The sequence below is a fragment of the Giraffa tippelskirchi genome, chromosome 13, assembly GCF_054371585.1.
Source record: "Giraffa tippelskirchi isolate mGirTip1 chromosome 13, T2T-mGirTip1v1.2.pri, whole genome shotgun sequence".
Classification (NCBI taxonomy): domain Eukaryota; kingdom Metazoa; phylum Chordata; class Mammalia; order Artiodactyla; family Giraffidae; genus Giraffa; species Giraffa tippelskirchi.
In genome coordinates this window covers 100,225,667-100,251,908 of record NC_137287.1, presented here as the reverse complement: position 1 = coordinate 100,251,908, position 26,242 = coordinate 100,225,667, and the positions used below count along the sequence as shown (strand labels likewise).

Genomic DNA, 26,242 nt, shown 5'->3' with positions numbered 1-26,242 from the left:
GTGGACACATGGAAGGCAGGCCGGGAGGCGGGCGGGGGGCGCGGTGCAGGTACAGCCTCCTCGTCCCCAGGGAGCAGGTTTGCCACTGCGCGAGGTCACGTGGGGGTCCCCAAAACCCATAAGTGCCTGGCTCCCCCCTGCTGGAGGGTCTTTGGGGGCCAGGGGGCCATGCAGCCCTTTTCACTCCCCCCAGCATCCCGGGCCCACCCCGGAGACACAGGAACAGCTAGGTAAGTGCCAAGCCATGGGGATCAGAGTGTGGGGGCTGGAGCCACAGGACCACCAGCCGGCTCGGGCCAGCCCTGAGCTGGGGGAGTAACAGTGGAGGAGAGGGTTTCTACTGGGGCCAGGCTGGACTTCTTAAAATTCACAAAAAACAGCTGAAGAATCTAGTAACTCCCTGAGGCAGGAAGAGGAAGCCAAAAGGATGGGCAGGCAGGGCGACTGTGAAGCATCCCCCAGTCCGAGGAGCCCGGAGCCTGGCGGAGCTCTGTCACCCATGAGGGTCAGTCACAGCATCCGTGGGACGCAGGGTGGGTAGTTGCTCTGACGCCTCAGCTCATCGTCAGTACATCTGTCCATCTTAAAGTCCGGGGCTCCAAGTTCAGGGGACCCATTCATTTCTTTTCAAAGGAAGTGGCTTTGCTCCCCAAGCCTCTGTCACTGTGAGCCAGGAATAAGATATCATGGGGTCTTTACAAGACGCAAATAAGATACTTGATAGCACTGGCAAATGCAGATTGTATACATTTTTTTCATCATTTAAATAGAAATCCTAAACCATGCATGAGAAGAACAGGTATGAAATATACTGCAGTCTGTTGAAAGGTGGAGATAAATCATGAAGTTCTTTGAAGGTATAATTTGGTAAAAAAAAAAAAAAATAGCAATTCTGATGTGTGCTCATTTTTAATCTCAGCCCTTCTCCGTGTGCTATATCAATACTTTGCTTGGGAAAAATATGTAGGATCTACCTAATTTAGCAAAATTCTTTGCTTTTTTTGTTGCAGACCCTCCCGGGTGATAAGACATTGATTTAAACATTCATAAGAGTTGCAGGGAAGGTCCTAGACTTTTCCTCCCTTTGGGGTGGGGGGCTTAAATAAAGTTTATTTCTAAAGCTGGCTGGCTTTTATTCCTCACCCTAAGACCATTGGTGGTCCCCTGGAGGAAGAATCTTTGGAAGGCCATATTTCTTTTTATAAGTCTTGTCCCATTAATTTTATGTGAAAAGATCCACATAAAGTTAGATATTTTAAAAAATATTCTATACTATGCAATTCCCTCTTCCAGGGGATCTTCATGACCTAGGTACGGAACCTGGGTCTCTTACATTGCAGGCAGATTCTTTACCATCTGAGCCACCAGGGCTATGCAAAGATCAAAACAGCATGAAATAATAGAATGGAAAGTCCTTGGGGGTATAACGTCTAGGGGGAGAGGAGAGGGCAGCAATGGAGACATAGACATAGAGAACAGACTTGTGGACACAGAGTGGGGAAGGAGGGAGTGGAACAAACTGAGAGAGTAGCACTGAAAAATATACATAACCATATTTAAGACAGCCAGTGGGAATTTGCTGAACAACGCAGGGAGCTCAACCTAGTGCTCTGTGACAACCTAGAGGGATAGGATGGGGTGGGAGGTGGGAGGTGGGAGAAAGGTTCAAGAGAGAGGGGACATATGTAGGCTGCTGCTGCTGCTAAGTCGCTTCAGTCGTGTCCGACTCTGTGCGACCCCATAGACAGCAGCCCACCAGGCTCCGCCGTCCCTGGGATTCTCCAGGCAAGAACACTGGAGTGGGTTGCCATTTCCTTCTCCAATGCATGAAAGTGAAAAATGAAAGTGAAGTCGCTCAGTCATGTCCGACTCTTAGCGACTCCATGGACTGCAGCCTACCAGGCTCCTCCGTCCGTGGGATTTTCCAGGCAAGAGTACTGGAGTGGGGTGCCATTGCCTTCTCCGGACATATGTATACCTAGGGTTGATTCATGTTGATGTATGGCAGAAACCAACACATATTGTTAATCAATTATCCGCCAATTTAAAATAAATCTTAAAAATAAAATGAATAAAGGGAGAGGAAGAAATTAAATGCAACAGGGTCTACAACCTGTACAGGTGGTTCCAGACGCACTGATGTCTGGAGGGACATTTTGGGCACCGTTAGCCCATCTGCGGTCTCGCTGCGCCACCTGGTGGCCGCTGCGTCCACCCACCAGGGGCAGCAGGGCTCAGCAGCGCCACCTGGCCGGCAACCTCGAGTTGACCCCGGCAGACTTGGGGAGGGTCTTTTTGCTGAATTCAAGGCTGAGACAGGAAGAAAATGCTCAGGACCCCCGGGGGCCTGTCCTGCTATGGCTCTGATATAAGAAGGTGTCAGTGGGGTATGATTACCTGCTCTCCATCCTGTGTTCTGCACTGCCTGGTGGTGTCCAGCCCAGGGTCCGTCCTGGCAAGAAGGCTCTGGGTAGGCACCCCTTTAAGAGATGCTAGTATTTTATGCGTTTCACAAGCAGGGAAAGAGGCCCTTAGAGAGGTAACCGAGGTCTCAGCCAGGAAGTCCTCCCAGACCGGCTGGTTCACCCCTGGAGAAGGATCGTGGTCTGTGATCAGGCAAGCTCAGTACTGTCTGGTGCTTGCTAGAACCATGGTTTAGAATCAGACATCCTCACTCTGCCATTTACGTGCTGTGTGACTCTGGGCAAGTTGCTGACTTCTCTGAGCTTCAGTTTCCTCAATGAAAACCAGGCCTAGATGGACTAGATCATGCTCAGTGCTGCTCAGCACCAGCATCCCTGGGAATCTGTTAGAAATCTCAGGGTCTGCTCCTGACATACGGAATCCAGATCTCAGGAGGGGAAGCCCAGCAATCTGTGTCTTAACAAGCTCTGCCTGGGACCAATTTGCACTCAAGGTTGAGAACCTGTGACTCTCAGCATCTCTGAAACCGCTAAATGAGACAAAGCACTCAGAATGTCTGTTGGTCACTCAGTCATGTCTGACTCTTTGCAACCCCGTGGACTGTAGCCTGCCAGGCTCCTCTGTTCATGGAATTCTCCAGGAAAGGATACTGGAGTGGGTAGCCATTTCCTTCACTGGGGGATCTTCCCCACCCAGGGATCAAACTCAGGTCTCCTGCATTGAAGCCAGATTCTTTACCATTGGAGCCACCAGGGAAGCTATGTGGAATGTCTGGCCCAGGATAATTGCTCAATAAATGATCATTGTGATCCTCAAAGTTTGGAGAGCTCAGGTGGAAGGGGGTTCTCTTCCTTTTACATATTTTTTTAGTTACAAATGTAACACATTCTGTTAAACATCAGTTCAGTTCAGTTCAGTTCAGTTCAGTGGCTCAGTCGCGTCCAATTCTTTGCGACCCCATGAATCGCAGCACGCCAGGCCTGCCTGTCCATCACCAACTCCCGGAGTTTACACAAACTCATATCCATCGAGTCAGTGATGCCATCCAGCCATCTCATCCTGTGTCGTCCCCTTCTCCTCCTGCTCCCAATCCTTCCCAGCATCGGGGTCTTTTCCAATGAGTCAACTCTTCACATGAGGTGGCCCAAGTATTGGAGTTTCAGCTTCAACATCAGTCCTTCCAATGAACACCCAGGACTGATCTCCTTTAGGATGGACTGGTTGGATCTCCTTGCAGTCCAAGGGACTCTCAAGAGTCTTCTCCAACACCACAGTTCAAAAGCATCAATTCTTCGGCTCTCAGCTTTCTTCATAGTCCAACTCTCACACCCATACATGACTACTGGAAAAACCATAGCCTTTACTAGATGGACCTTTGTTGGCAAAGTAATGTCTCTGCTTTTTAATATGCTGTCTAGGTTGGTCATAACTTTCCTTCCAAGGAGTAAGCATCTTTTAATTTCATGTCTGCAATCACCATCTGCAGTGATTTTGGAGCCCCCCAAAATAAAATCTGACACTGTTTGCACTGTCTCCCCATCTATTTCCCATGAAGTGATGGGACCAGATGCCATGATCTTAGTTTTCTGAATGTTGAGCTTTAAGCCAACTCTTTCACTCTCCTCTCTCACTTTCATCAGTTACCATATGACCCAGCGATTTCCCCTCCTGGGTATGTACTCAAAAGAAACAGGTATTCAAACAAATCTTATACCCCCATGTTCATAGCAGCATTATTCACAATGGTCAAAAGATGGCAACAACCCAAATGTTCATCAACTGACTAATGGATTCATGGTAGGATATTATTCAGCCACAAAAAGGAATAGAGCATTGGTACATGCTACAACGTGGATGAACCCTGAAAACATTGCGCCAAAAAGCGACTATCTAAGGTCACACATTGTAGGATTCTGTTTGTGTGCAATATCCAAAACTGGGCAGATCCACAGAGCCAGAAAATGGATTCGTGTTTGTCGAGGGGTAGGAGCAGGACAGGGGGACTGTTACTGGGTCCGGGTTTTATTTTTTTAGGGTTGATGAAAATGTTCTGGAACTGGATAGGAGTGATGGTTACACAACACAGTGAATGCATTAATCATTAATGGCAAGTTTTATACTATGTGCCTTTTACCACCATAAAAGAAGATAAGACAGGCCTGGTGTGATCCTTCAGAGATGTGCTTACTTCAGCTGCAGCCCTGAAGTAAGCAGTGCTACGAGTTTGAGGACCTTTGACATCATCCTTTTTGCTCAAATAAACTTATGTCCACGTTTATTGGATTCGCCTCCTTTTTAGGATTCTAAGTCCATGAGCTCATACACATTTCCTGGGCAACTTGCTGCTTTTCACGTAATGACACATCACAGACAACCTTCATGGCCACCCCTTGGCCTGGACATCAAATCATTTGTTTTGTTTTGTTTTTAATAGCTGCAAAATGTGGCACCATCCTTCCCCCGTGGTGGGCACCTGGAGGGTTTCCAGGCACTTGCCACCAGAAACAGCTGCCATGAACATTGACACACGCATCTCATCATGGATGGGGGGCTTCATCTGTGTTGTTGTTCAGTCGCTCAGTCGTGTCCAACTCTTTGTGACCCCCATGGACTTCAACACCCCAGGCTTCCCTGTCCTTCACCATCTCCCAGAGTTTGCTCAAACTCATCTCCATTGAGTCGGTGATGCCATCCAGCCATCTCGTTCTCTATTGCCCCCTTCTCCTCCTGCCCTCAATCTTGCACCATCAGGGTCTTCTCGTCTCTGTAGGGGAGGTTTAACACAGTGGGGTAGACGGGCCTTCTGAATACCTACCTAGTAATCTGGCAAGGCTGTAGGACGCTGCAAGTTCCCCTCTGCAACACTAGAGGGAGCTGTGACCCAAACACTGGCGTACACAGAGGCACATACACACATCACCACCAGATGGGACCAGTGTTTCATCATTTTTTCCAAACTGCAAATTGACAATGCGCACCCACCCAAGGGGTAGAAAGGATGTTGCGTAGAGGTACGGATTTGACTCGACAACTGGGGCAGCTGGCCTCCCAGTTACACGCCCAAGTTTGGGGGATCCACGGACCCTCGCTGGACACAATGAATGTTCTCCTCAGAAAATGTGTGTTTGATGAGCAATTTCAGGGGTTCAGGCCAAGAAGCCATCTGAGAGCCCCCGTGGCTGAGCCCCACTCTCGAGTTTCCAGTGGGGCACAGGCTGCCGCAGCTCTGACATTTCCGATGAGCACAAACAGCAGCGTTTTTCTAAATGTTAATGGGTTTCTGTGCCCTCTGCTGGGTGCTGGCGTAGTCAGGATGCACTGCGGAGGCTGAGCTGAGAGACTGGAATTTTCCTCTTGCGCTAGAGCTTTTCTTTTTTTTTCTCTCTCTCTCTCCTGCAGAACTGGCCCTGAAGTTTTAAGTTCAGAAAGATTTTCTAGAAGTTGCTGCAGAAGCCCTGTACTTAATACTAAAATCAGTAAAGTTGGAGGGAAATTATTTCTCTCCCACCCTGGGAATGATTAGTTCTAGATGGAGACTCATGGTATGAGGTTTGCTGAAAATTTATGAGGCTTTCTGCACATGGGGAGTGTATTGATTCCCCAGTGAGTAAAGATTTTAAGCAAATTAAGTGGTGGTAGCAATATTAGTAATAATGGATACTATTTTTCAAGCATCATCTGCTCTGTGTCAGGCATTGCACCCCTCCCATGATGGCGGGGGCAGGTTTTATTGCCTGAACGCTATGGAAATGGAGGCTCTGAGACATGCAGTTGCCTGGCCCAAGGCCGCCCATCTGATGGCAGAGGGAAATCCTAAATGGGACCTGCAGGGTAGCCAGCCCAGGCCCTTTCTAAGGACCATCCACATTGGTCATCATGACTGGGTTGGGATGGAGATGATGGGGGTCCCTGGAGAGGTGACAGTCTGTCCTGAGGTCACACACTAGTTAGGAGTGGAAATAAGAGTAGAATCCCAGCCCACAGATACAGTGAAAACAAGACAATGCTATTAAGTCCTAGCAAAACACTGCTACCTGCAGAAGGTGGCCCTATTTGTGTATCTTATAAAAAGGGGATTTGGGGGGTCGGTGGGGGTCCTGACCCTCTTAACACCAAGCGGAGACTTTCTGCTTGTCGGAATTTAAAGGATTGAGAGCGATTTGAAAAGGCAATAACTTTCTCACCCTGTGTTTTGATGCACTCACTGCAGCACCAGGGCCACCTAAAGTCCCCTGAGGCGCCACCAGTGGGTGCCCTTCCGCTTCTCTGGGAAGGTCTGGTCAGTGTCTGTGCTGCAGAGAAGGGAGCGTCAGACCAGAGATGGAGGGAGGAGCCGGTGGGCAGAACCCAGGCATGCAGCCTCTCAGCCGAGTCTTTGGACAGAGATGGCCACATGCCCGAGACCCGGGCAGTGACCTGGTGGCCAGGGGTCCAGAGGGGTGGCCAAGGTGAGTGGCCATGTGGTGGGGGCACAGCTGTGCTTAGCGTGAGCTGTCCACCTCTCCAGAGAGGCTCCCCTGGTTCCAAAGGCTGTTTTCCTGGCTGACATAAGGCACCCTGGTGAGCAGGGTCCCCGATGGCCTGGAGGTGCTGAGGGATCTGAGGACTTCAGGCAGCTCTTCCATGGGGGCCCTGAGCTCAGAGATCATCTGTCTCTTGCTGATCAGAACTTGAGAGCCCAAGAAATGGCTCTAAATGGTCCTAAATGTTTCTCCTCTCTTCGCCCTCCTTGATCATCAATAATGGAGCTCACTTTAGCCAGTCTGCACCAAGCTCTCAGCTGAGAAGAGCCAGCCCTCTTCTGAGTGCCCCCTCCCAACAACCTGGGGGACCAGACACCATAACCACCCTCCATCCTCCAGTACCCCAAGGCCATAGGGCAGAGCCACCAAAATGCAACCTGGGGTCCACTCTGACCCACAGTCCTTACGTCCACACTACTCTGGTAGCACTCCCACTCTGACAATTGAGTCCAGCCTCACAGGAGATACGAGATACGGAGCAGAGAGATGGATATTATACCCAGACGATTGACCATAACTCCAAGGAAGCCGGTCACTCTCCACACAGAGGTGAGGCCCACCTGGGCAATGGCAGACCACTACTGCTTCGCCACCAAAAACCACCCCAGTACCTTGGGCCTAAAAGGATTTCAGGATCCTACACAAATGTTTGAGATCAACCCCTTTAAAAAAAAAAAATTCTGTTGGCTCCAAAGTATGACCCCAAAAAACTTCCAATGTTGAATAAAATTATCTGCAAAGTGTCACATGATTGCAACCAATTGCAAATCAACTCTTCTGAGGCTGTGGACAAATTTTATTGACAAGGCAATGCAAGCTTATTTGAGTAGAACAGCTCAGATGTTAAGATTGTCTGAAAGGAAGATTCCCCAGGACTTACAGGAGTGTTTTGATGACCCTGCCACAGACCGAGCAAAATGTCATCAGTTTGGAACTTGTTCAGCTCCTGGCCAAGTGTTTAGCTGAATTGGGGGTGATGAAGACAGAGGGCTTCCCTCCAAAGTTTTGGGGAGAAGTATCAGGCGGTTGACTCTCCTAACAATAAAGACAGGAGAGCAGAACTCCCGGAAAACCCATGACTGTGAGTCACACCACTTGTTAAGTTAAAAGGGTGCCCAGGTCCCCCTGCCAACACACCTCATTAGCTAAATGAACTGACCCCACTGGGTGAGGCTATTTAATATCTGCCTATTGACTTTGGGGAACATCTGCCAAAAACAAGATCTCTGTTTTGACATAGTTGATGCCGAGCTGTATTTTTTTTTCCCCAACTATTATTTGTCAAACAGATTGCTGAGCTGGGTCCAGCCACGTCCACCAAGTGTAAAGCCACATCATCAACACGGATCTTCCTTGCAAAGACAGCAGGAAATGTGGCCCATTGATGTAAAAGCTAAATCCAGTTCCAGTTCTTGGGATGTAAGTTGGAGAGGAGGGCAGCTGGGATGCAGTGCCATTTTCCAGCTCCTTAAAAATCAGAACCAGAGTTCCTTGGAAAATGACTAAGTTCAGGTCTGAGACCAAAAAAAAAAAAAAAAAATCTGCAAAAGCACATAACAGAACTGCAACAGTAGAGGGACTCCTCTCACACAGACTGACCCTGGAAACTGTGTCAGGATTCAGGGCTTCAGAGAAACACGTGTGGTTGTGGGTGCAAGAGTGGGCAGCATCACCTAGGAACAACCATGGCCATTCCCACCCTGAAGTTTTGGAGCCAGGGAACAGTCCGAAGAGTCCTAGATTGTTTCCACCCATCTCCCAGGTGAAACAAGTTAGTTTGATGATGCTCGGCAGTCCCATCCATGTGCCTCAAATCTTCTTCTCCTTTTGTACCATATGCTGATCTTAAAATAATTCAAAAGAAAAGAAAGGGAGAGTCACTCAGTCATGTCCGACTCTTTGCGACCCCATGGATTATACGGTCCATGGAATTCTCTAGGCCAGAATACTGGAGTGGGTAGCCTTTCCCTTCTCCAGGGGATAATTCAAGCCAACACTTAAAAATCAGGATTTAGATTAAAAAGCCAGGTTCCTGGCTCTGGAAAGCTCTAGCTGCCTTTGGCTCACTTACTGCTGGAGCTGACTGGCAGCATTTTCTTCAGGCAAGGGTGGGGAGGGGGGGTGGTACATGTCAGTCTGCTCCAGTCCTCACCCCTCCCTCTGGTCTCCCACACCCAGCTCATCACTCACATGGCAGCTTTTGTGGGCTGTCTAGCCCAGAGTCCAGCATAGACACTGCCCCCTAGTAAGGATGGTGGAGCTCCCCCAGTTCTAGCAGGAAAGGAGAAAGCTAGTTGGGGGGAGGAGGGTACTTGGAACTTTGGGGATGGGACAAAAGGAAAAAAGAAGCTGCCAGCTCAAACTCTCTCCTTTATGAGCTCATCGTCATCTTTTGCACTGGTCTCCTTTAAATCCAATGTCAACTCATCCCCTTTCACCAAGAGTAACCAGGTGCCCCTTGTGGACAACCAAGCTCGGATGTCCCCTGGCCAGCCTAGCTTCTCACCCCAGCCCTACCTCTGACTCAGGCAGCAGACCCCTCCAGGAAGGCTCAGGAAAACTTCTAGAACATTGCGAGCTCAGGGAGCATCTTGTTCCACGAATTTAACAAGCTGCAATTCACAGGGGACACTGCCCACCACCCGGCGACAATTGCCCGCACTAGTTTTGTACCATAACAACAAGAGCTACTCTCATTGTGTCCATTACCCCTATTATGCGGATGCATTAGATGGTGTCCGTACAGGAGAGGAGGTAATTGGTCCTCATCACCCCAAGCAGCGTTACTGGGTATAATGAAAAAATAGCTCAAAATTAAAGGCTGGCGTGGGAGGCTGTTAGGTCCATAATGGGTTAGGAAATGAACACAAAGTCACCCACTTCTATCAATATTCTCCCCACATCATTTGCAAACAGGACAGATCATTTTGTGTCTGATTCAGATTAATTGCCATGTTTCCCTGAATTTCTGCTCACCCACGGCCAACGGTCACCATGGACCTGAACTCGGGAAAGTTACCCCGAGTCAGTGTCAACATGCAAACGTTCCTACACTTTGCTCTCCTTCTTGGTGCCGAACCCAGACTTGACTCTCTGAAAAGCCTTGTTCACCACAGGGTCCAGCGGGTCCTTAGTCCCCATCTTCACCAGCCAGTAGAAGAGGAACATCCGTCGCTCGCTCTGGGTACGGTTCAGGCGGCGGGCGAGGGACATGGGCGTCTCCCCCTTGGCATCCTTGTCGTTGATGGAGGCCCCATAGTTGAGTAGGAGGCTGATACAGTCCAGCCGGCTCATGGCTGCAGCCACATGCAGGGGTGTCCTGCCCACGGGGGATCTTCCCTGACAGTTGGCACCTGGGAAATAAAAGAGTGGGCTCAGGGAGGGCCACCCTGCTGGCCAGAGCCAACCTTCAGAAACCTGTTCAAGAAGAGACATGGGGGAAGGGCCGAGGTTTGGAAAGGAATGCTTGGGAGAATGAATAACTGCTCCCCACCCTGGTACCCAGTGCCATGAAGGGGTCACTCCTGTATCCCCCCCACCCAGCATCCAGCCCTGCTTCACCCCCAGGCTCCTCTTGTGGCAGACAAAGACCTTTCTACAATCCTCGCTCAAATCCTTGGGGCGATGTTCTAGGTCTTCACTGCTCTGTTCTACCCACCTCACCTTATCACTCCAGCATTACCCACCCCGCCCCACTCAGCGATCTTCCTCCTCCACCACTCCATGCTTCACTTACACCAGCCTTCTAGCTTTATCCTTTCAACTCACCTGCTCCCTTACCTTGCCCCAGGATCTTTGCACATGCTGTTTCCTTCGCTAAAAACACTCTCATCTTCCCCCCCACCCATGTTTCTTGAGGTTTCATTCACTTCCTCAGGAAAACGCTCCTTAGTCTTCCTCCCCAAGAATCCCCCTGTGCACAGTTTAGCCGTGTCTGACTCTTTGTGACCCCACAGACTGCAGCCCACCAGGCTCCACTGTCCACAGGATTCTCCAGGCAAGAATACCAGAGTGGGTTGCCATGACCTCCTCCAGGGGATCTTCCCAACCCAACAACTGAACCCACATGTCTTACATCTACCTGTGTTGGCAGAGGGTTCTTTACCACTGAGCCACCTGGGAAGCCCCTGCGTTTGTTTAATAGATGTTCTGTGTCTCCAGAACATTCCACGCATGACTGACCATGGAATTAATTATTTGTAACAATTTGCTGACTTCCCTTCATAAACTCCACATGGGCAGAAAACACGCTTGTTTTGATCATTGCTGTTTTCATCCCCAACACGTAGCCTGGGCGATGCCTGGAGAAGACAGGCCCCTGGAAGATGTCAGAGGCTGGGCAGCCTGACTCATGGATGGACTTCATTTGGATTGAATCGCTCACTGCCTCCTGCAGATGGGTGGGCTAATGACAGGTGTCCAATATGGACTTGTTGAATTGAATCAAATTCTGGGTAACAAATACCATGACAGAGAGAGCAAGGCAATTCAATTACACTCAGTTGACATTTCAGTAGCCAGTTTTTATGAACTATGACTGGTCAGTGAGGTAAAGTTTTATATGGGTTCTCACAACACCCTGCCTTGGCCCCGGCACCTCTTTACAGCTACTGTCTGCAAAGGACAGAAAACTTTGCCAAGCCGGCTGTAATTTTTTAACTGGTGCTTTCAAATACATCACAGTTCCATCAGAGTGAAAATGACTTTTTATGAGCTTAAAGGACTGCTGGGCTGTGAAAAGCCCATATTTCATCCTACAACAAGAGAAGTGCAGAAAGAGGGGAGGACCGTCACAAAAACCCCTACCCATCACAGACACATGGCCTGTCATTCTGCCCAAGCATCAGAGATGTTTTCCCAGCTTGTTAGTGAAAGTGGGGGAAATAGCACAGAGAGCCTGGGATCAAGGCCAAAGGTTGGGAAGAGAGGGTCGAATCTGGAGCCAAGTTGATGCGGGAGATCCTCAGATGAAGCCCCCTCCTGAGCCCCAAGAAGTGTGTGCATGCTCAGTCATGTCTGACTCTTTGCAACCCCATGGATTGTAGTCCACCAGGCTCCTCTGTCCATGGGATTCTCCAGGCAAGAATACTAGAGTGGGTTGCCATTCCCCTCTTCAGGGGATCTTCCTGACCCAGGGATCAAAAAGGCACCTCCTGCATTGGCAAACAGGCACCTCCTGCATTGGCAGGCAGGTTCTTTTATCACTGAGCCACCTGGGAAACCATTGATCAAATACTATGTTCTTTTTCTGGAGGAAGCTGGTGGCCTGGGATGTCTGACACGGTTTTCTCATGTTTTTGAATGGTCTGCATCTCAATCCCAGACCTCTTTTCCCAAAACACTCTACATCCAGGAAAGATTAAACATACTCCCTCCCAAAGAACCTCAGGCAAAGCCCTTTAATTGGGAGAAAAGCCAGGCTAAAGGTTTCTGTGTCTGTGGACAGAGAGAGTAATTGCCCTTTGCTAGAGGAGAGATGAAAACGAAGATGTGGGACAAATAATTCAAAGGCTTGGAGAAAGGAGACTGGCCAGCTTGCCAGCCACCAAGGGAGGGATGTCAGCATGGGGCTAGATTCCTTGGGCAGAAAGGGGACCCCAGGTGGGGAGGAAATAACAGGATGGGTTGGGAATATCCCCAGCAAGGTCTGGTTGGACACTATGAACCAGGAAGCCCTGTGACTTGGTGTCCTGAAAAATTCTGTCTTCCTGAGCCTTGGCCAAGAGAGGCAACAAACCTCTGGTTAGCATGTCCTCACCTCCCTCAGACAGTGACCAAGTGGCCCATGAGGACCTTAATTGGTGGTTGACAAACTTAGGTCCAGGAAACCACTACTGAGCGAACCAGGAGGACAAGCCACTGTGCCCCCCTTGCCTTCAAAAGACCCCTACTCTTGAACATACTCAATGGACATGAAGAAGAAGCTGATCCGCTCAGTCATGTCCAATTCTTTGCGACCCCATAGACTCTCGCCTACCAGGCTCCTCCATCCATGGGATTTTCCAGGCAAGAATACTGGAGTGGGTTGCCATTTCCTTCTCCAGTGGATCTTCCTGACTCAAGGATTGAATCCAGGTCTCCCACATTGCAGACGGACGCTTTACCATCTGAGCCATCAGGAAAGCCCCTCAATGCACATGAGTTTGAGCTGACTCTGGGAGATGGTGAAGGACAGGGAAGCCTGGTGTGCTGCAGTCCATGAGGTTGCAAAGAGTCAGACATGACTTAGTGACTGAACACCAACCACGTGAACATACTCAGCCACTATGAGATTTACCGTGTTCTAGAAGGTACCGCACAGCCTCCGAGTGACCCCTGTGTGAGGCAACATACAAGGCCACGAACGCTCTCTGGGAAATCCACTTCTTCCACTGCCTGTCATCAAAACGCCCCGAATTTGCAGTTCGGTAGAAAGTGTCTTCGGCAACGCCAAGGCAAGCCAGCTGGATGAGACACACAGTTACACACGTGAGTCTCAGTGACTTCAGGAGCACAGAGGCACCTGGCTGGTGGGTCCCAGGACACCCTGGTGGGCAAGTCAGCTCAGACGCCACGTGCAGGAGGGGGATGAGACAGGCGCGGGGGTGGGGGGGGAGCGGGGCGGTGGCAGCCCCTAGGGGAGGGAGAAGCTGGAAACCAGCCAGGGGTAGCTCTCTCTGCACGTCCAGGAAACACAAATTTACCACCAGACAGGCTCGGGAGGCAGGAAATTCTTCCTGTCCATGTTTTGAAGAGAGAAAAATAGCTTTTCTGGGTGTCCAGAGGAAGGGGGCTGCAGCCCTGAAGGAAGACCCCCGCCGACACCAAACACCCCGCCCTCCAAGGGAGCACGCACTCCTAGGGAGAGCTGACGAACCCTGGCCTTCCGGTCTATTCTTAGGCCCATTGTCTCCGTTAGCATTTGGGACACTCTGAACTCTGCTCTCAGGTGAATAACAGCCCTGGGACATAATCTTCTCCTGGAGAATTAAAGCTCTGAGCCCCGGAGGAAGGCTACGGCTCCAACAGAGGGAAGCCCAGTCCCTGATGCAGGGGGGTGATGACAGTTCTGGCCCAAGACAAGGGGGGGACTCACCCCACATTCAGAGCAAGAGTCAGAGAACCCAGAATGGACACAGCCTGGGAGGAATCCAGGGAAGGCAGAGGAGGGGGAGAAATGCAGAGAAGGAACCAGAGAGTTGTGCAAGCATGGCAGGGATAAGTGCTAAGGCTCTTGCTCCAAGGCAGCAGGGCTGCTGGGTCCCGGCCCTGCCTTCCTAGAGCCCACCGCCGCTCCCCAGAACCCCATCCCAACCCCCGCCCCCACCATCTGCATCCCAGCCAGAAGTGAACTGTCTCCTCCACAAGTTCCTAGCTTCTCATCCGAATTTATTTTCCACAAAGAACTTGCACTCGCCCGCTGTCTGAGGGATTCACCTTCACTGTTGGGTAGACATTTCCTCCTCCTGTCTCACTCCCGCCCCCCCCCCGCCTGCCCCACCCCCGCCCCACACCAGAGCCCGGCTCAAGGCCTGGCCAAGGGTCAGGGCGCCTTCTGTGTTTCCAAGCCTCTCCCTGTCAGATGGTGGCAGACCCCCAGGACTTTTTTTTTTGCAGTGTCAAATGCTCTGGACCACACAGTTTCAACTTATCTGGCGTCCTCCGCTGTCAAATTAGGTTTTCAAATTTACTAAATATACTTGTGGCACTAGTGGTAAAGAATCCTCCTGCAATGCAGGAAACCCAGGTTCGATCCCTGGGTGGGGAAGCTCCCCTGGAGAAAAGAAGGGCAACCCACTGCTGTATTCTTGCCTGGAGAATCCCATGGATAGAGGAGCCTGGTGGGCTACAGTCCATGGGGTGGCAAAGAGTCAGACACAACTAAAGAGACTTAGAAAGCATGCAGATATACACGTGAATAGAAAAAGGGCTGCCCTGGTTCCTTTCGTGGTGGAGTGACTGGGTTACAAATCACAAGTCTGTGGACAGGGTGAAACCACAAAGCCAAACAGCAAATGGAAACACTCGATTTGATCATGATGACAAGTCGTTGTTATTGTTCTCTCTACTCTGCAACTTTAAACAAATATTCACATTAAAGAACAAGCAACTTCCCCCTACACACACACACACACACACACACACACACACAATCTACAGTTGCTTCATGAAGTATAATATCCATTTAAAGAAGCATGAAAACACCTTACTGGAATCCCCTTCCACAGCCGCCAAAACCAGTTCCATCCATCCATCATAGTGCCAGATACATAATGAAATAATTCCACCAGGAATAACGTCGTGGAACTTCAGCGTAGCATCATCCATCAAAATTCCTATGGGGAATAATTTTTATCTTTAAAAAGAAAAATCAGGCATTAAAGATAAATTGTTACACTGGTTTAGTTAAGAGATTATCTTATTTGTGATATTTGGGTATCACAAAAATACTTTGAGACACTTGAGCACTAGTCTCATTTGATAAAACCACGTATTTCTGTTTGTGGTAGCTGATATTTTTTAGAAAATTAATTTGGCTTAACTCAAAGAGAAGCCAAACCTTCCCCTTCCCCAAAAAAGCAATAAATCAGAAAATTCTATAATTATAACTTGCGTGTGTGCCTGCTAAGTCACTTCAGTAATGTCCGACTTTTTGCCACCCTACAGACTGTAGCCTGCCAGGCTCCTCTGTCCATGGGATTCTCCAGGCAAGAATGCTGGAGTGGGTTGCCATGCCCTTCCACAAGGGGATCTTCCCAACCCAGGGATCAAACCACACCTCTTATGTCTCTTGCACTGACAGGCAGGTTCTTTACCACTAGTGCCACCTGGGAAGCCCAATTATAACTTGACCCATCACACACACACAAAAAATACATGAAGTGAACAAAAGTTATTTCAGGAGGCCAACTCTAAGTAGAACTACTTGAAGTAACTGTACATTACAGACAGGGCACAATGTGGTTATACAGGTTATATACCTTTAAACTAAAATACTGATTCTGGTTAATGTTGTCATCAGTTAGCTTAAAGAGGTAATAATGAGAAAAAAATTGTTGGATCTTTCAAATTATAGTCTATGGCAGCATTTCTCAATCTCTGCACTTGTGACCCTTGGGGCTGAATGACTATCTGCTGTGGGGTCTCCCTGGACATTGCAGGATCTTTACAGCATTCCTAGCCTCTACCCCCAAGATGGCAACAGCCCGCTCAGCTAGGTGTGACCACTGAAATGTCTCTAGACATTGCCAGATGGCCTCCAGGGGGACAAGGATGCCCCAGTGGAGACCATAGGGTAATATGAGCATCTCCGTGTCGACCCCCACCATAATTTGGACTTGGTGTGGAAGAACATCCTGTCTATGTGTCATCACCCAAAACTGCCCCTTACTCATACCCTTGGGGGAAGATGGTCAAAATTAGTAGAAAAGGATTGTAGAACATTTTAAGAAAATGAAGTTGATTTCAGTTTTCCTTTGGAAATACACACACACATCTTCCTACCTGGCCACCTGTAACCTAGCTGAAGGATTAATCTACTTTTTCCAATAAGCAGACCTAAGAATGGAACATCTCAACACTGCCCAGGTTGGATTATCATTTATTCCAAGTAGAATTTGTGAGCATTTTTGGTTTCATGATTGAGTGATTACTAAGTGCCAGTACACAGCACCCACATTCTTTAATCCTCACAAGCCAGGTTTGGCTGGGCCATTTGCCGCAGAAGCGGACGGAGGCTCACATGGCGAGTGAACAGCAACACCAGGACTCCAACCAGCCCTGCCTCTCCTTGATGCCCTGTGCCACTCACTCTAGACTTTGTTGGCACCCTTTGGTTCCCAGCAACTCCAGTTGGTGGATGGAAACATGGAATAGTGATTAGCAAATCTGTTAATTAGGGTCTTATTTGTGGTTCTCACACTGAGTATAATCAGTAATTAGTCTAAGTAAGACAACTCGACGACTTCCTAACAACTTTGAAAAAACTGGAGCAAGGCTGTGTTTCTCCGAGAAAGACAAGAGCACAATTCACACAAACTAAACAGCTCTTAGAGAAATCAGAGCACATTCTCCTTTTACAGGCAGGCAGCAACTGCCTTCGGCTTAGACAAATACTAATTATCACCAGCTAAATAAATTATTAGAGTTGACAACAGACGTGGGAGGGCGACCCGCCTCCAGGAGAACACTCACCCCCTTTTAGAGTTAAGTCTTTCAGGGTTTTCACACACATTATCTCATTTGATCCTCCCTGGCAACCTTTGAGGTGGGTAAAGAGGCATCAGACTGATTATTTATTGGCAGAAGCCCAAATTTCTTCCATCACCGTGGTATACCTTCTCTCTTTCTTGTTTGCCGTCAACAGTAAGGATGGCAACCGCAAGAGAGGTCAAGCTTCTAACAGTTGCTAAGTGCTTGCTGACTAACAGGATTGTGACATCAGTGTTAAGCCACTTCATCTCTTTCTTTCCCTCTTAGCTTTCTTGAATGTATTGCTCGGCATAGCTCATGGGTGAAAATAAATTAACAGGAGAGGTGTCAGACATCTGCAGTTCAGGACACATAATTCTAGAATTATTTGCTTTGGAACTCTTACTAAGTACTTCCATAGCTCACTTCACTTTTAACACATTAAATCCAGGTACATTTCTTTCCACATAAAACCTCAAAAACGCTCTTAAGCATCTTCCAAATACTGCTCTAGCAAAGCAAATATATCATGAAAAATGCTTAACCAATTTCCAAGAGGGCGAAGGAAAGGACTTTGGTCTTCAGTATGCATTCTGAGTTTCTGGAGTCGTTTCTGCCTAAAGGAGGAAACGGTTCTGAGGATTCCAGAGCTAATGGGGCTGTGGTTTACAGATCATGAAACTGAGCCCCAGAAGGGCAATGTCTGGGAGCTTGGAGCTCGGGGAGACAGGCTGCTTCAAGTCTTCATCTCTATCGCTTCACGGCCCCTGCAGTATAACTGCAGTCTCTCTGCGCCACTGACTGTTCACTTTCTCTGTGCAGCAGCCCAAAGAGTGTTTTTCTACCTTTGTTTTCTTGTTTTCACATTGATTTAAAGCAGGTGGGGAGATGGCGGAGGCTAGGGGGCTTTGATCCTGCTCTCATATTCTATATATCATAGGGATGGGATGGGGACAGCCAGACAGACCCCCGGGCTGAGGGAAGGAGACCCTAGGGGAAGAGGATGTGCTCTGGGCCGTCGCTCTCCACTGGATGTCTCCTATGTGGGGTTTATCTGGACAGGGGACCTTGAGGTCCTGAGTCAATCACAGTGAGCTTTGGATGCTGGGTTCTGATTCCGGTTGGGCTAGCTTTGAGCTCCTCATGTGGACAAGGAGGCAGCTTGAGATTCGAGGTCCTGATACGGACTGGGTCAGTGCCAGTATTTGGGGTTCAAATGAGGACAGGGTTTGTTTTGAGGTTTGGGGTTCTGATGGAGGCAAGGTTTGTGCTCTGCCTGGCGGTCTTGGTGTGGGAAGGATCTGTTCTGGGATGTAGAGTCTTTCTGTGGGAAGGATTTGTTTTGGCATTTGGGGGTCCTGGATAGCATAGGGGTGAGGAATTGGACAGGTATGCCCTGGGATTCAGGTGTCTCAGTGGCAACAGGTTCTGCTATGAGATTCGGAGTCCTGATATAGGCAGGGTTTGGTCTTGAACTTGGGGTTTAGATGTGACTAAGGATGATGTGGGATTTGGGTTTCAAACACAAGCAGAGTTTGCTTTGAGTCTGGGGGGTCCTCGTGTAGTCAAGGCTTGTTTTGAGCTTTGGCTTTCTTACACACATATGGCTGGCTTAAACCTTGGAGTCCAAACGTGATTTCCATGGAGGTTTGGGGTTCAGATATGGGTACACTGGACTTGAGCTTTGGGGTCCTATTGTGGGCAGAATCTGTCTCATGCCTCAGAGCTCTTCTGGAGACTCTTGGCCTGGGCTTCTGGTGTAGTCACAGTGAGCTGTCAGGTGTGGGCAGAGTTCATTTTGGGGTCTGACATCCTTATGTAGACAGAGATGGCTGATGGAGTGGAGTTCAGATGCGTGATTGGTTAGGTGGAGATGAGGGACTCAGAATTGAGCCCGTCTGCTCTGGGATTCAGGTTTCTGTTGTGAGCAGGGGGTCACTTGGGGATTGTATTTGAGGTTCAAACGTGAGTATGGTTTGCGGAGAGAGACGGGTTCTGAGCGCAGAGTTTGTTTAAGGCTCTAGTGTCCTTGAGTCTACATGGTTGCTGGAGGATTCAGGGTTCTCATGGTCACTTGGTTAGTCTGGGGATTAGGGGGTTCAGTCTTGGGCAGGTTGGTTCTTGGCTTGAGGGCCCTGAAGTGAGCAGGGCTTGTTCCAAGTTCTGATGTCCTTGTGTGGACACCTTTGCCAAAGAATCCGGGGTTCTGAAGTAGTCACGGTAACCCTGGAGATTTGGGGTAAGTTTTGGGCAGCTTATTCTGGGCTTGGGGTCCTTACATGGATACAACTGGATGGAGTATTGGGGGTCCTGGTGTCCCACAGCCCAGCACAGAGACTAGAAGTTTGCCTCCATTTGGGGGCCTGACATAAGCAGGTTTGTGGGGTCCTGCTGAGGACAAATGTTTCAGGCTTGGAGGTCTTGTGTGGCACTGCCAGCTTTGGGACTGGGGTCCCTGATGAAGAAAGACTGGGTGTCTGAGGGTCCTAGGGGGGTGGGCAGCGTCTGGTTTGGGACTGGGGGCTCTGACTTGGACAGGGTTGACTCAGGTTGGCAGGATGGACTAGACAGCTGGCTTTGAGATTGGAGGATTTGCTACAGATCAGGGTCTTGCTGTGGACAGGGTTTGCCTGGAGATCTGAGGTCTAACATGAACCCGGCTTTTCTGGAATTGGGAAGTCCCTAGGTGGCCAGGGTTGGCTTTTCCACCTGGGGTTTCATGGTATGGGATTTGTTTTGACCCATCTGGGGGTCCTCGTCTGGGCGGGCTTCCCTTCCCCCACTGTAGGTTCAGAAGGTACTTGGCGCCTGGGGTGGAGAGGAGTACATGCGGCCAGGAAAGGGGTTGGGCAGGGGCCACCTTGGTCCAGGTACTGCAGCCGCTGCAGGTTGAAGGGGATGCCTGCTGTCAGGTCCAGCTCCTCCTTGAGCTCCCGCACCGTCATGCTGCTCCGGCAGTTTGTCACTCGGAACATCTCCCCGGAATCTTCAAGCAGCACCCGCATGGCGAAGACATCCGGGACCACGTCAGTCGCCTGGTTCACGACCTGCAGGTCCCCAATGTGGCTCCGGCCGCGGCTGAGGGCCCGGAGCTGCGCGGAGTGGGGCCGCGGGCCGGCCGAGCCCGCTCCCGGCGTTGGCGACCAGGCCGCAGCGGGGTCGGGGCGAATGGTGCCCCCCAGCGGCGTCGCTGCCTCCGCCGCTCCCTTCCGCATGTCCCGCCGCCCGGCCCCAGCCGCTTGGCCCGGTCTTGCGCGCATCATCCCCGCTCCACGAAGTGGTCGCGCGTCACCGCCGCCCCCGCCCCTCCCCGGGACAGCTTAGCCCCGCTCACTGCAGTGGGCCGATGGGCCGCAGTTAACCAAAGCAGGCTTCGCGTGGACGTGGTGCAGCTTCTTGAATAAGGGGAATGGGCATGGGCGCTTCTAAAACAGTGGGGAGATTTACTGAGATCAATACAGAGGCATCGCCACGAGGCGTGCGCCCCCGCGCCACACCCCCAACTCCCCTTCCCAGCTGAACGTCAGGTCCTTTAAGCGGGAAAACTGTGGCCTCTTCTCCTTGTCTGTTTAAAATACAGTCATTGCACAATTCTGGGCCAACTACCTGTAGGAATTATGCCTGAGTAACGCTCTAAATCATCTTTGCATGCATCGTCTATGGCGAGTTGTAAAGTGCAGTCTTTAGTCATGCTTTAAAATCGTATTTCGAGCATGAATGAAAAAGGCAACATTGCAGAAATATGATTCCTTTCAAGCAGATCTGGACCCAACCTGACAGTGAGGAAGGAAAAAAAATAATAAAAGATACTGGGCCACCCCGGAAGTGGGAGATAGACCGTTCTGAAAATTTGCAAATCTGCACTGAAATCCATCAGTGCTGAAAATGCTCTGGAATTCTTGGAGTGAGAAAGTGCCAAAGAAAACACTATGTGAAGGACAGTGAAGGGCACGTCCACTTAGGGACGGTCTGAGACGGTTCCATTGCTGAGATGCCTTTCAAGGCAGCCCTATTGGTGAGAAACCAGCTTGTGCTTTTCCCTTATATCGCCAGAGGCCCAGTGCAAGTCAGATCACAGACACTCAACGCTGCATCTATGAACTAACATGTAAAGACCTAAACTGATGAGAAACCCACAGGAGAGAACAGCAAGGGCAACATGAACAATCTTAGAAAAAAATCTCAGTTGTTACAAAAGCAGAATAAAATGTGAGCTTTAAACATATTTTTTGCAGAGACGTGACAGTCATTAAAAAAAAAATCTTTGCACTGGAAAGGCATTCATATAAAACTATAGAAAATTTTAACACTTATAAACCGAAAATTTAAAGGTTAGGTTATTCACCAAAGAGTCTTGACCAATCTCTACCAGCATAGTTGATTTGGCAGGCAAATCCTACCCATCACAACACAAACTGAATTTGTTTTCTTTAATGGCAAGTGAAGCTCTGCACAGAATACAAGATTCCAGCTGAATAATTCTACATTGCTGCTGGATCAACAGATTTCAACAACACGACAATCTCAATTTCTAGGCAATAAAAAAATTAAAATTTGCTTGTTACTGAAGCAAAACAATAGCTCCATCTATTTACTCTAAGCAAGCACTGAATACAAGATAGGCTGATTTTTTTTTCTCTTAATATGTAGTCTCCAATGTATTAAGTCACTCTTTCCTGAAGTTGCCAAAATGCTATCTCCTGGGTTATCAATACAATTTGAAATTCTCATATATGTGCCTTTTCTTTGGCATGGTATGGATTCCTTCTTTTTAGAGTCAGCCCAATGGAATTTGGGGGAGGAGAAAACATCTTGTATACCAGGAAACTCAATACTAGCTCAAGAAATTTTATTTTAAAAAAAAGAAAAGAAAGATAAGAAAAAGATCCCAGGGAAGAATGGAAATAACTCATGTGCCCTTTGCAGCCCGCTCTCAGACCCCAAACAGGCTGCTCCTTCCTCCCCTCCTGCTGGCCTTTGAGAAGATAAAAATAGAAAAAAGAAAAATAACATCAGCATACATGCATGCAAAATTTAATCAGATGTTTCTAGGACCCTGAGTCATTAATTAATCAAAAACCTTTTAAATTCTAGCGCATCTTTCTCTTGGTCTAGATTTTAAAAGCACAAACTCTTAAGTCCTGTGTACTTAGATCTGCAGCGTATCATAATGTAAGCCCCTACATCACTGGTGTTTGTGGCCAACTATATAGACTGATCAGAACTGTGCTTTCCTATTTTTAAGATTCTAAAGCATCAGATATAAAGTTCAAATCTATGCATCTCAGTGATCAATTTCTCTCCCGTCTCTTAAACAAATGACAATATAGCCATATAAGAATGAAAATCTTTCTGCTTTATCCCTCTATAAAAGGCTAATATACCTCTTTATGGAAACAGTTCCTGCAAGAAGGGGAGGGGTGAGTGCCTGAGAAAAAGGTCTGAGTACAATTTATAACAAAAGTACAATATTAGAAAGATTGCTGTAAATCATGCTTTAGTAGAGTTCTTTAACTATCACATCTTTCACAAGTAAAAAAAAAATGGGGCTATATTTGCAGCAACTCCAAGTAGAACATAAATTTAAATGATGTATTTGTGCTATTCACTGATCGGAGACTAATCTTACGTTAATATATTTTCGTCCTGTCAAGAGTTATTTACATATGCACAATATTTCAGTTAAAAATAAAATATAAAACCATAAACTATATTTTATGGGAAAGCATGACGGAAGCCAAATACGCAAGTCTATTGAAGACATAAAAGCTTCTAGTAAAGTACTTTATTTTTGGAGAGGAGGGTAACTGGGGGTCAAATAATATCATCAGTAATAGACAAAACAAACTGTTGCCAGACAGTCTGATGTCATGGAGGCTCCCACACTCAGCGAGCCAGCTGGTTCTCCAACCTTTGCACAGACTTCCTGATCTGGCAGGTAGGGGCACAGAAGCGCAGTGCTTGCCGGGCCACCTGGACCTAGTGCCTGTCCCAGGAGCAGTCCCTGTGACCGCAGATGGGAATGGGGTCCCTGGAGGACACAATATCAAAGTCTCAGAAACTTTTCCTCCCCAGGCAGGTATGACACCGTCAGCTCTCCTTCAAGGTACAGTAAGCAGCACATGCCAAGCTCGAAGTGACCGTCTTGCCAGTGACCACAGATGGGTTAGTTCTGTTCTTGCAGCATGCCGGGGTCTGTAACGTTCCCCTGCTTTGGTTCTAGGGCAGCGAAAAAGGTAAGATCTTGGTTCTGGTCAGACTGCAAAGCCAGGACAGTCTCTTCAACAACTCCAAGATGAGGGTTACCGGCATTTCTAAAATACGCTAAAGAGAAAAGACATGAAACTGAATCACAGGTGCCGTGAACTGGGTTCTAAAACATACGCTGGTTTAGGTTGGGTTTTTTCTTTTTTAAAACCACATCTCAGGACAATAAACCATGTTTCATAAAGTCGTTTAAAGTGATAAAATTGCTTTAATGAAAGAGTATCTCCTAACTTGCAAACACAAACGTTTTAGAATAGGTAGGCGTATTTTTAAAACTGTGACTAAAAATCTTTTAATATTATCTTTTCTTCCCCCCAATACAAAAGAATTGGCAACTTAGAACACAGGAAGTGGGCGGCAGGTTGCTGGCAAGCTTGGGTAGAAGATGGGAGAGAAGAGGCAAGACAGGTGTATGCAGGGCAGGATTTAAGACATTTGCCTGCACCCCTGGTGTAGAATTGAACTATCTTATGTTAGGCTCTCTTCAGGCTTAAAATAACTGACTAAGTTGGGGTATAAAGTTTTTTTGACTGACGACAAAATTAACACCATTAAAACCCAATCATAGTTAATGCTTAAATTGACTTCAAGTCAATCTCTATATCATAGCTTAAAACTCATAAAAGTTTCTTTCATTTCTAGAAGACTATGTAATGTTTTGTATTTTAGCATATGTTTAGTAAATATAAAACAGCTATTGAATTTTACTAGCCATTTTATAAATAACATTTTATGCATAAAGTAGGGCTTCCCTGATGGCTCAGCAGGTAAGGAATCTGCCTGCGATGCAGGGGACACAGAAAATTCGGGTTTGATCTCTGGGTCAGGAAGATTCCCTGGAGTAGGAAATGGCCACCCAGTCTAGTATTCTTGCCTGGAGAACCCCATGGACAGAGGAACCTGGCGGGCTACAGTCCATGGGGTTGCAGAGTAGAATATGACTGAGCACATGACACATACACATGCATAAAATATACCAATTTGTATAATTAATCTGAAGTATGCCATATCACACAATTTGCCACAATTCCTGAAAGACAAAAGCCAGCCGCCGTCTGATGAAGTTTAAAATCTGTAAGCTCAGAAAAATGGCCCACATACCCTTTTCCAATAGTATCTGCCTCAGAGCTTTGGCAAGCAAAACCCTCACGTTTGGCACAGGATCTTACATGAGGCTTAAAAGGCTGGGCAGTAAGTGTTTGACAGACTGGTCCATGGGGGTGCACTCCTTGCTCACCACTGCCTCTGATGAAAAGAAAGCCACAGCCAAAAAGTGGACATTTTTCAATAGGGATCAGCATAGTTTTTCTAAAAACATATACTTCATGATTCCAAAGAAGTAATTTCAGGCTCTTTTGGTCTGAGAAGTGTGTGTGAATTTTAAAATCTCAACCATTGAATTTGGTTAGAAACACAGTTACCACTTTATAATTCACTGCCAAGCACTGGGGTCCAAGCGCAGTAACATCTGATTGGAGAAGGCAAAGGCTTTGGAGTCAGATGGGTCCGGGTTCAAAACCCAGTCTGATCACTTCCTGGCTTCGTGGCCATGAGTAAGTGGTTTTGCCTTTCTGGGCTTCAGTTTCCTCATCTGTACAATGGAACAGCAATGGGAATGCAGACATCCTTGCAGAGTCTAGCACGGCGCCGCAGTAAGGGTGAGTAGAACCTTCACGCCTGGCATTCTCCAGGCCTCAGGTTCTGAGGACAGGGGCCACACCTGTCACATGACAGCCAAACCCCAGACCCCAATCCAGCGCCCGGCTGTCTGTGCACAGGTAACAAATGCTGCTTCTGTGATAACCATAAGCATTCACTGCTGCTCTGCTTACAAAGAGTTTCAAGTGTACGCTCCCATCTCATTCTCACAGCCAGTCGTAGAAATCAGAGCGAGCCCAGTTTTACAGGGGAGTCCACCGTGACGGTGACCCCGAAGGCTCCTGACCCATAAGCAGGAGTGAGGTGTGGATTCTAAGCCAGGAAGTTAACTTCTAAATCCTGAGGTTCCTCCCCCTACAGGGGAGCAACAGCAGCTGACATCTACGAGTGCCTCCCAGGTGCCTGGCGCCGTGCTGAGTGACGCGGGCGCATCTGCTTGTCGAAGCCTCAGGACCACGCCGGCAGGCAGGCCCGTGCCGCCGGAGCCCCGTCTCACAGAAGGCAGAGAGGCAGCGCAGGCGCAGAGAGGGTGCTTTGCCCAAGACCACTTTGCAGGGAGACAGGAGACTCGGGCTTCAGACTAACTGGTTGACTCCAAAGGTGGCCCCGCTAACCTCCAGGTGATGCTCTCTCCCCACCTTTAAATGATAATCCACATGACCCTTGGGAGGTTCTCTTGGCTGAGTCCCCTGTCCTTCTGTTTGTGTTATTGTAGAGTTTTCTAAATCTTGAATGAAAGCGCACACAAGAAAACTGATTTTTCTTAGACAAAATTAGTTGGTCCCTTTTCCCTTTATTTCATCGCAGACTGTCTAAATCTCAGAAAAAAAGAATTTTAAAACAAAAGCAAATATCTCTCATTTACACTTTCTCCACAAAATAAGGTGCAGCGCTGACTTCTTCTTCTTAGAAGCCTGGGTTGCCAGGCCTGTGGTTGGTGAATTTGGCGCTAACTCTGCCCCAGGTTTGCCCTTCTACAAGTAAATGGCCATGTTTCCCCTGTGATAACCCGTGGGCCTGCGGCACTCCCTCGTGAATTCTTCCGTGGGGAAGGCAGGGGTGGTTCCCAGAGACAGAAAGGGTGTCTGGGGCCAGGGCCAGGTGGAAGCCAATCCCAGCTTTTACTGCACTGTTGACAACGCTGGGTGACAGGCACACAGGATTTCACTATGCTCCTCCCACTCCCTCTGTGTATCACA

At 48.4% G+C, this 26,242-nt stretch overlaps 2 protein-coding genes and 1 long non-coding RNA gene across 12 annotated transcripts in view; 1 reads left to right on the top strand and 2 right to left on the bottom strand.

The window, feature by feature from the left end:
- Positions 1 to 7,722: 7,722 nt before the first annotated feature.
- Positions 7,723 to 22,118, bottom strand: ANKRD60 (ankyrin repeat domain 60). Of its 4 annotated transcripts, XR_014073953.1 has the most exons (5): positions 19,978 to 22,118; positions 15,132 to 15,262; positions 13,225 to 13,390; positions 9,924 to 10,300; positions 7,723 to 8,791 (listed from the first exon to the last, which is right to left on the bottom strand). XR_014073953.1 is itself a non-coding variant. In XM_081560340.1 (4 exons), the coding sequence occupies exons 1-4, from the start codon at positions 20,378 to 20,380 to the stop codon at positions 9,996 to 9,998; spliced, it is 1,005 nt and encodes a 334-aa protein (XP_081416466.1). In that variant the 5' UTR covers positions 20,381 to 22,118; the 3' UTR covers positions 9,873 to 9,995. The 4 variants fall into 4 exon arrangements, 2 of the variants coding, with proteins under 2 accessions (XP_081416466.1, XP_081416467.1); XR_014073954.1 differs by lacking the exon at positions 13,225 to 13,390 and having other exon boundaries at positions 15,137 to 15,262; XM_081560340.1 differs by lacking the exon at positions 7,723 to 8,791 and having other exon boundaries at positions 9,873 to 10,300.
- LOC145533267 (uncharacterized) lies at positions 19,353 to 23,571 on the top strand. Of its 2 annotated transcripts, none has more exons than XR_014073964.1 (2): positions 19,353 to 19,493; positions 20,878 to 21,342. It is a non-coding gene; the product is annotated as an uncharacterized LOC145533267 (long non-coding RNA). The 2 variants fall into 2 exon arrangements; XR_014073963.1 differs by lacking the exon at positions 20,878 to 21,342 and adding an exon at positions 23,197 to 23,571 and having other exon boundaries at positions 19,378 to 19,493.
- Positions 22,888 to 26,242, bottom strand: part of LOC145533266 (putative serine/threonine-protein phosphatase 4 regulatory subunit 1-like) — a 74,366-nt gene continuing 71,011 nt past the window's right edge. For all 6 annotated transcript variants that reach the window (XR_014073959.1, XR_014073960.1, XR_014073958.1 and 3 more), the window contains one exon: positions 22,888 to 23,441. The gene's annotated coding sequence lies outside the window, so the exon portion shown is untranslated. The remainder of the gene's footprint in view (positions 23,442 to 26,242) is intronic.

Bases quoted from the DNA above. Each gene is read 5' to 3' on its own strand.
- ANKRD60 (XM_081560340.1), bottom strand. From the start codon at position 20,380: ATGATGCGCGCAAGACCGGGCCAAGCGGCTGGGGCCGGGCGGCGGGAC. The intron at 15,263-19,977 runs GTGGCCCCTGCC...TATTCCCCATAG, and splicing joins GCTGCAGTACCTGGACCAAG to GAATTTTGATGGATGATGCT. The intron at 13,391-15,131 runs GTGTTTTCATGC...TGTCTCATCCAG, and splicing joins TGGAAGGGGATTCCAGTAAG to CTGGCTTGCCTTGGCGTTGC.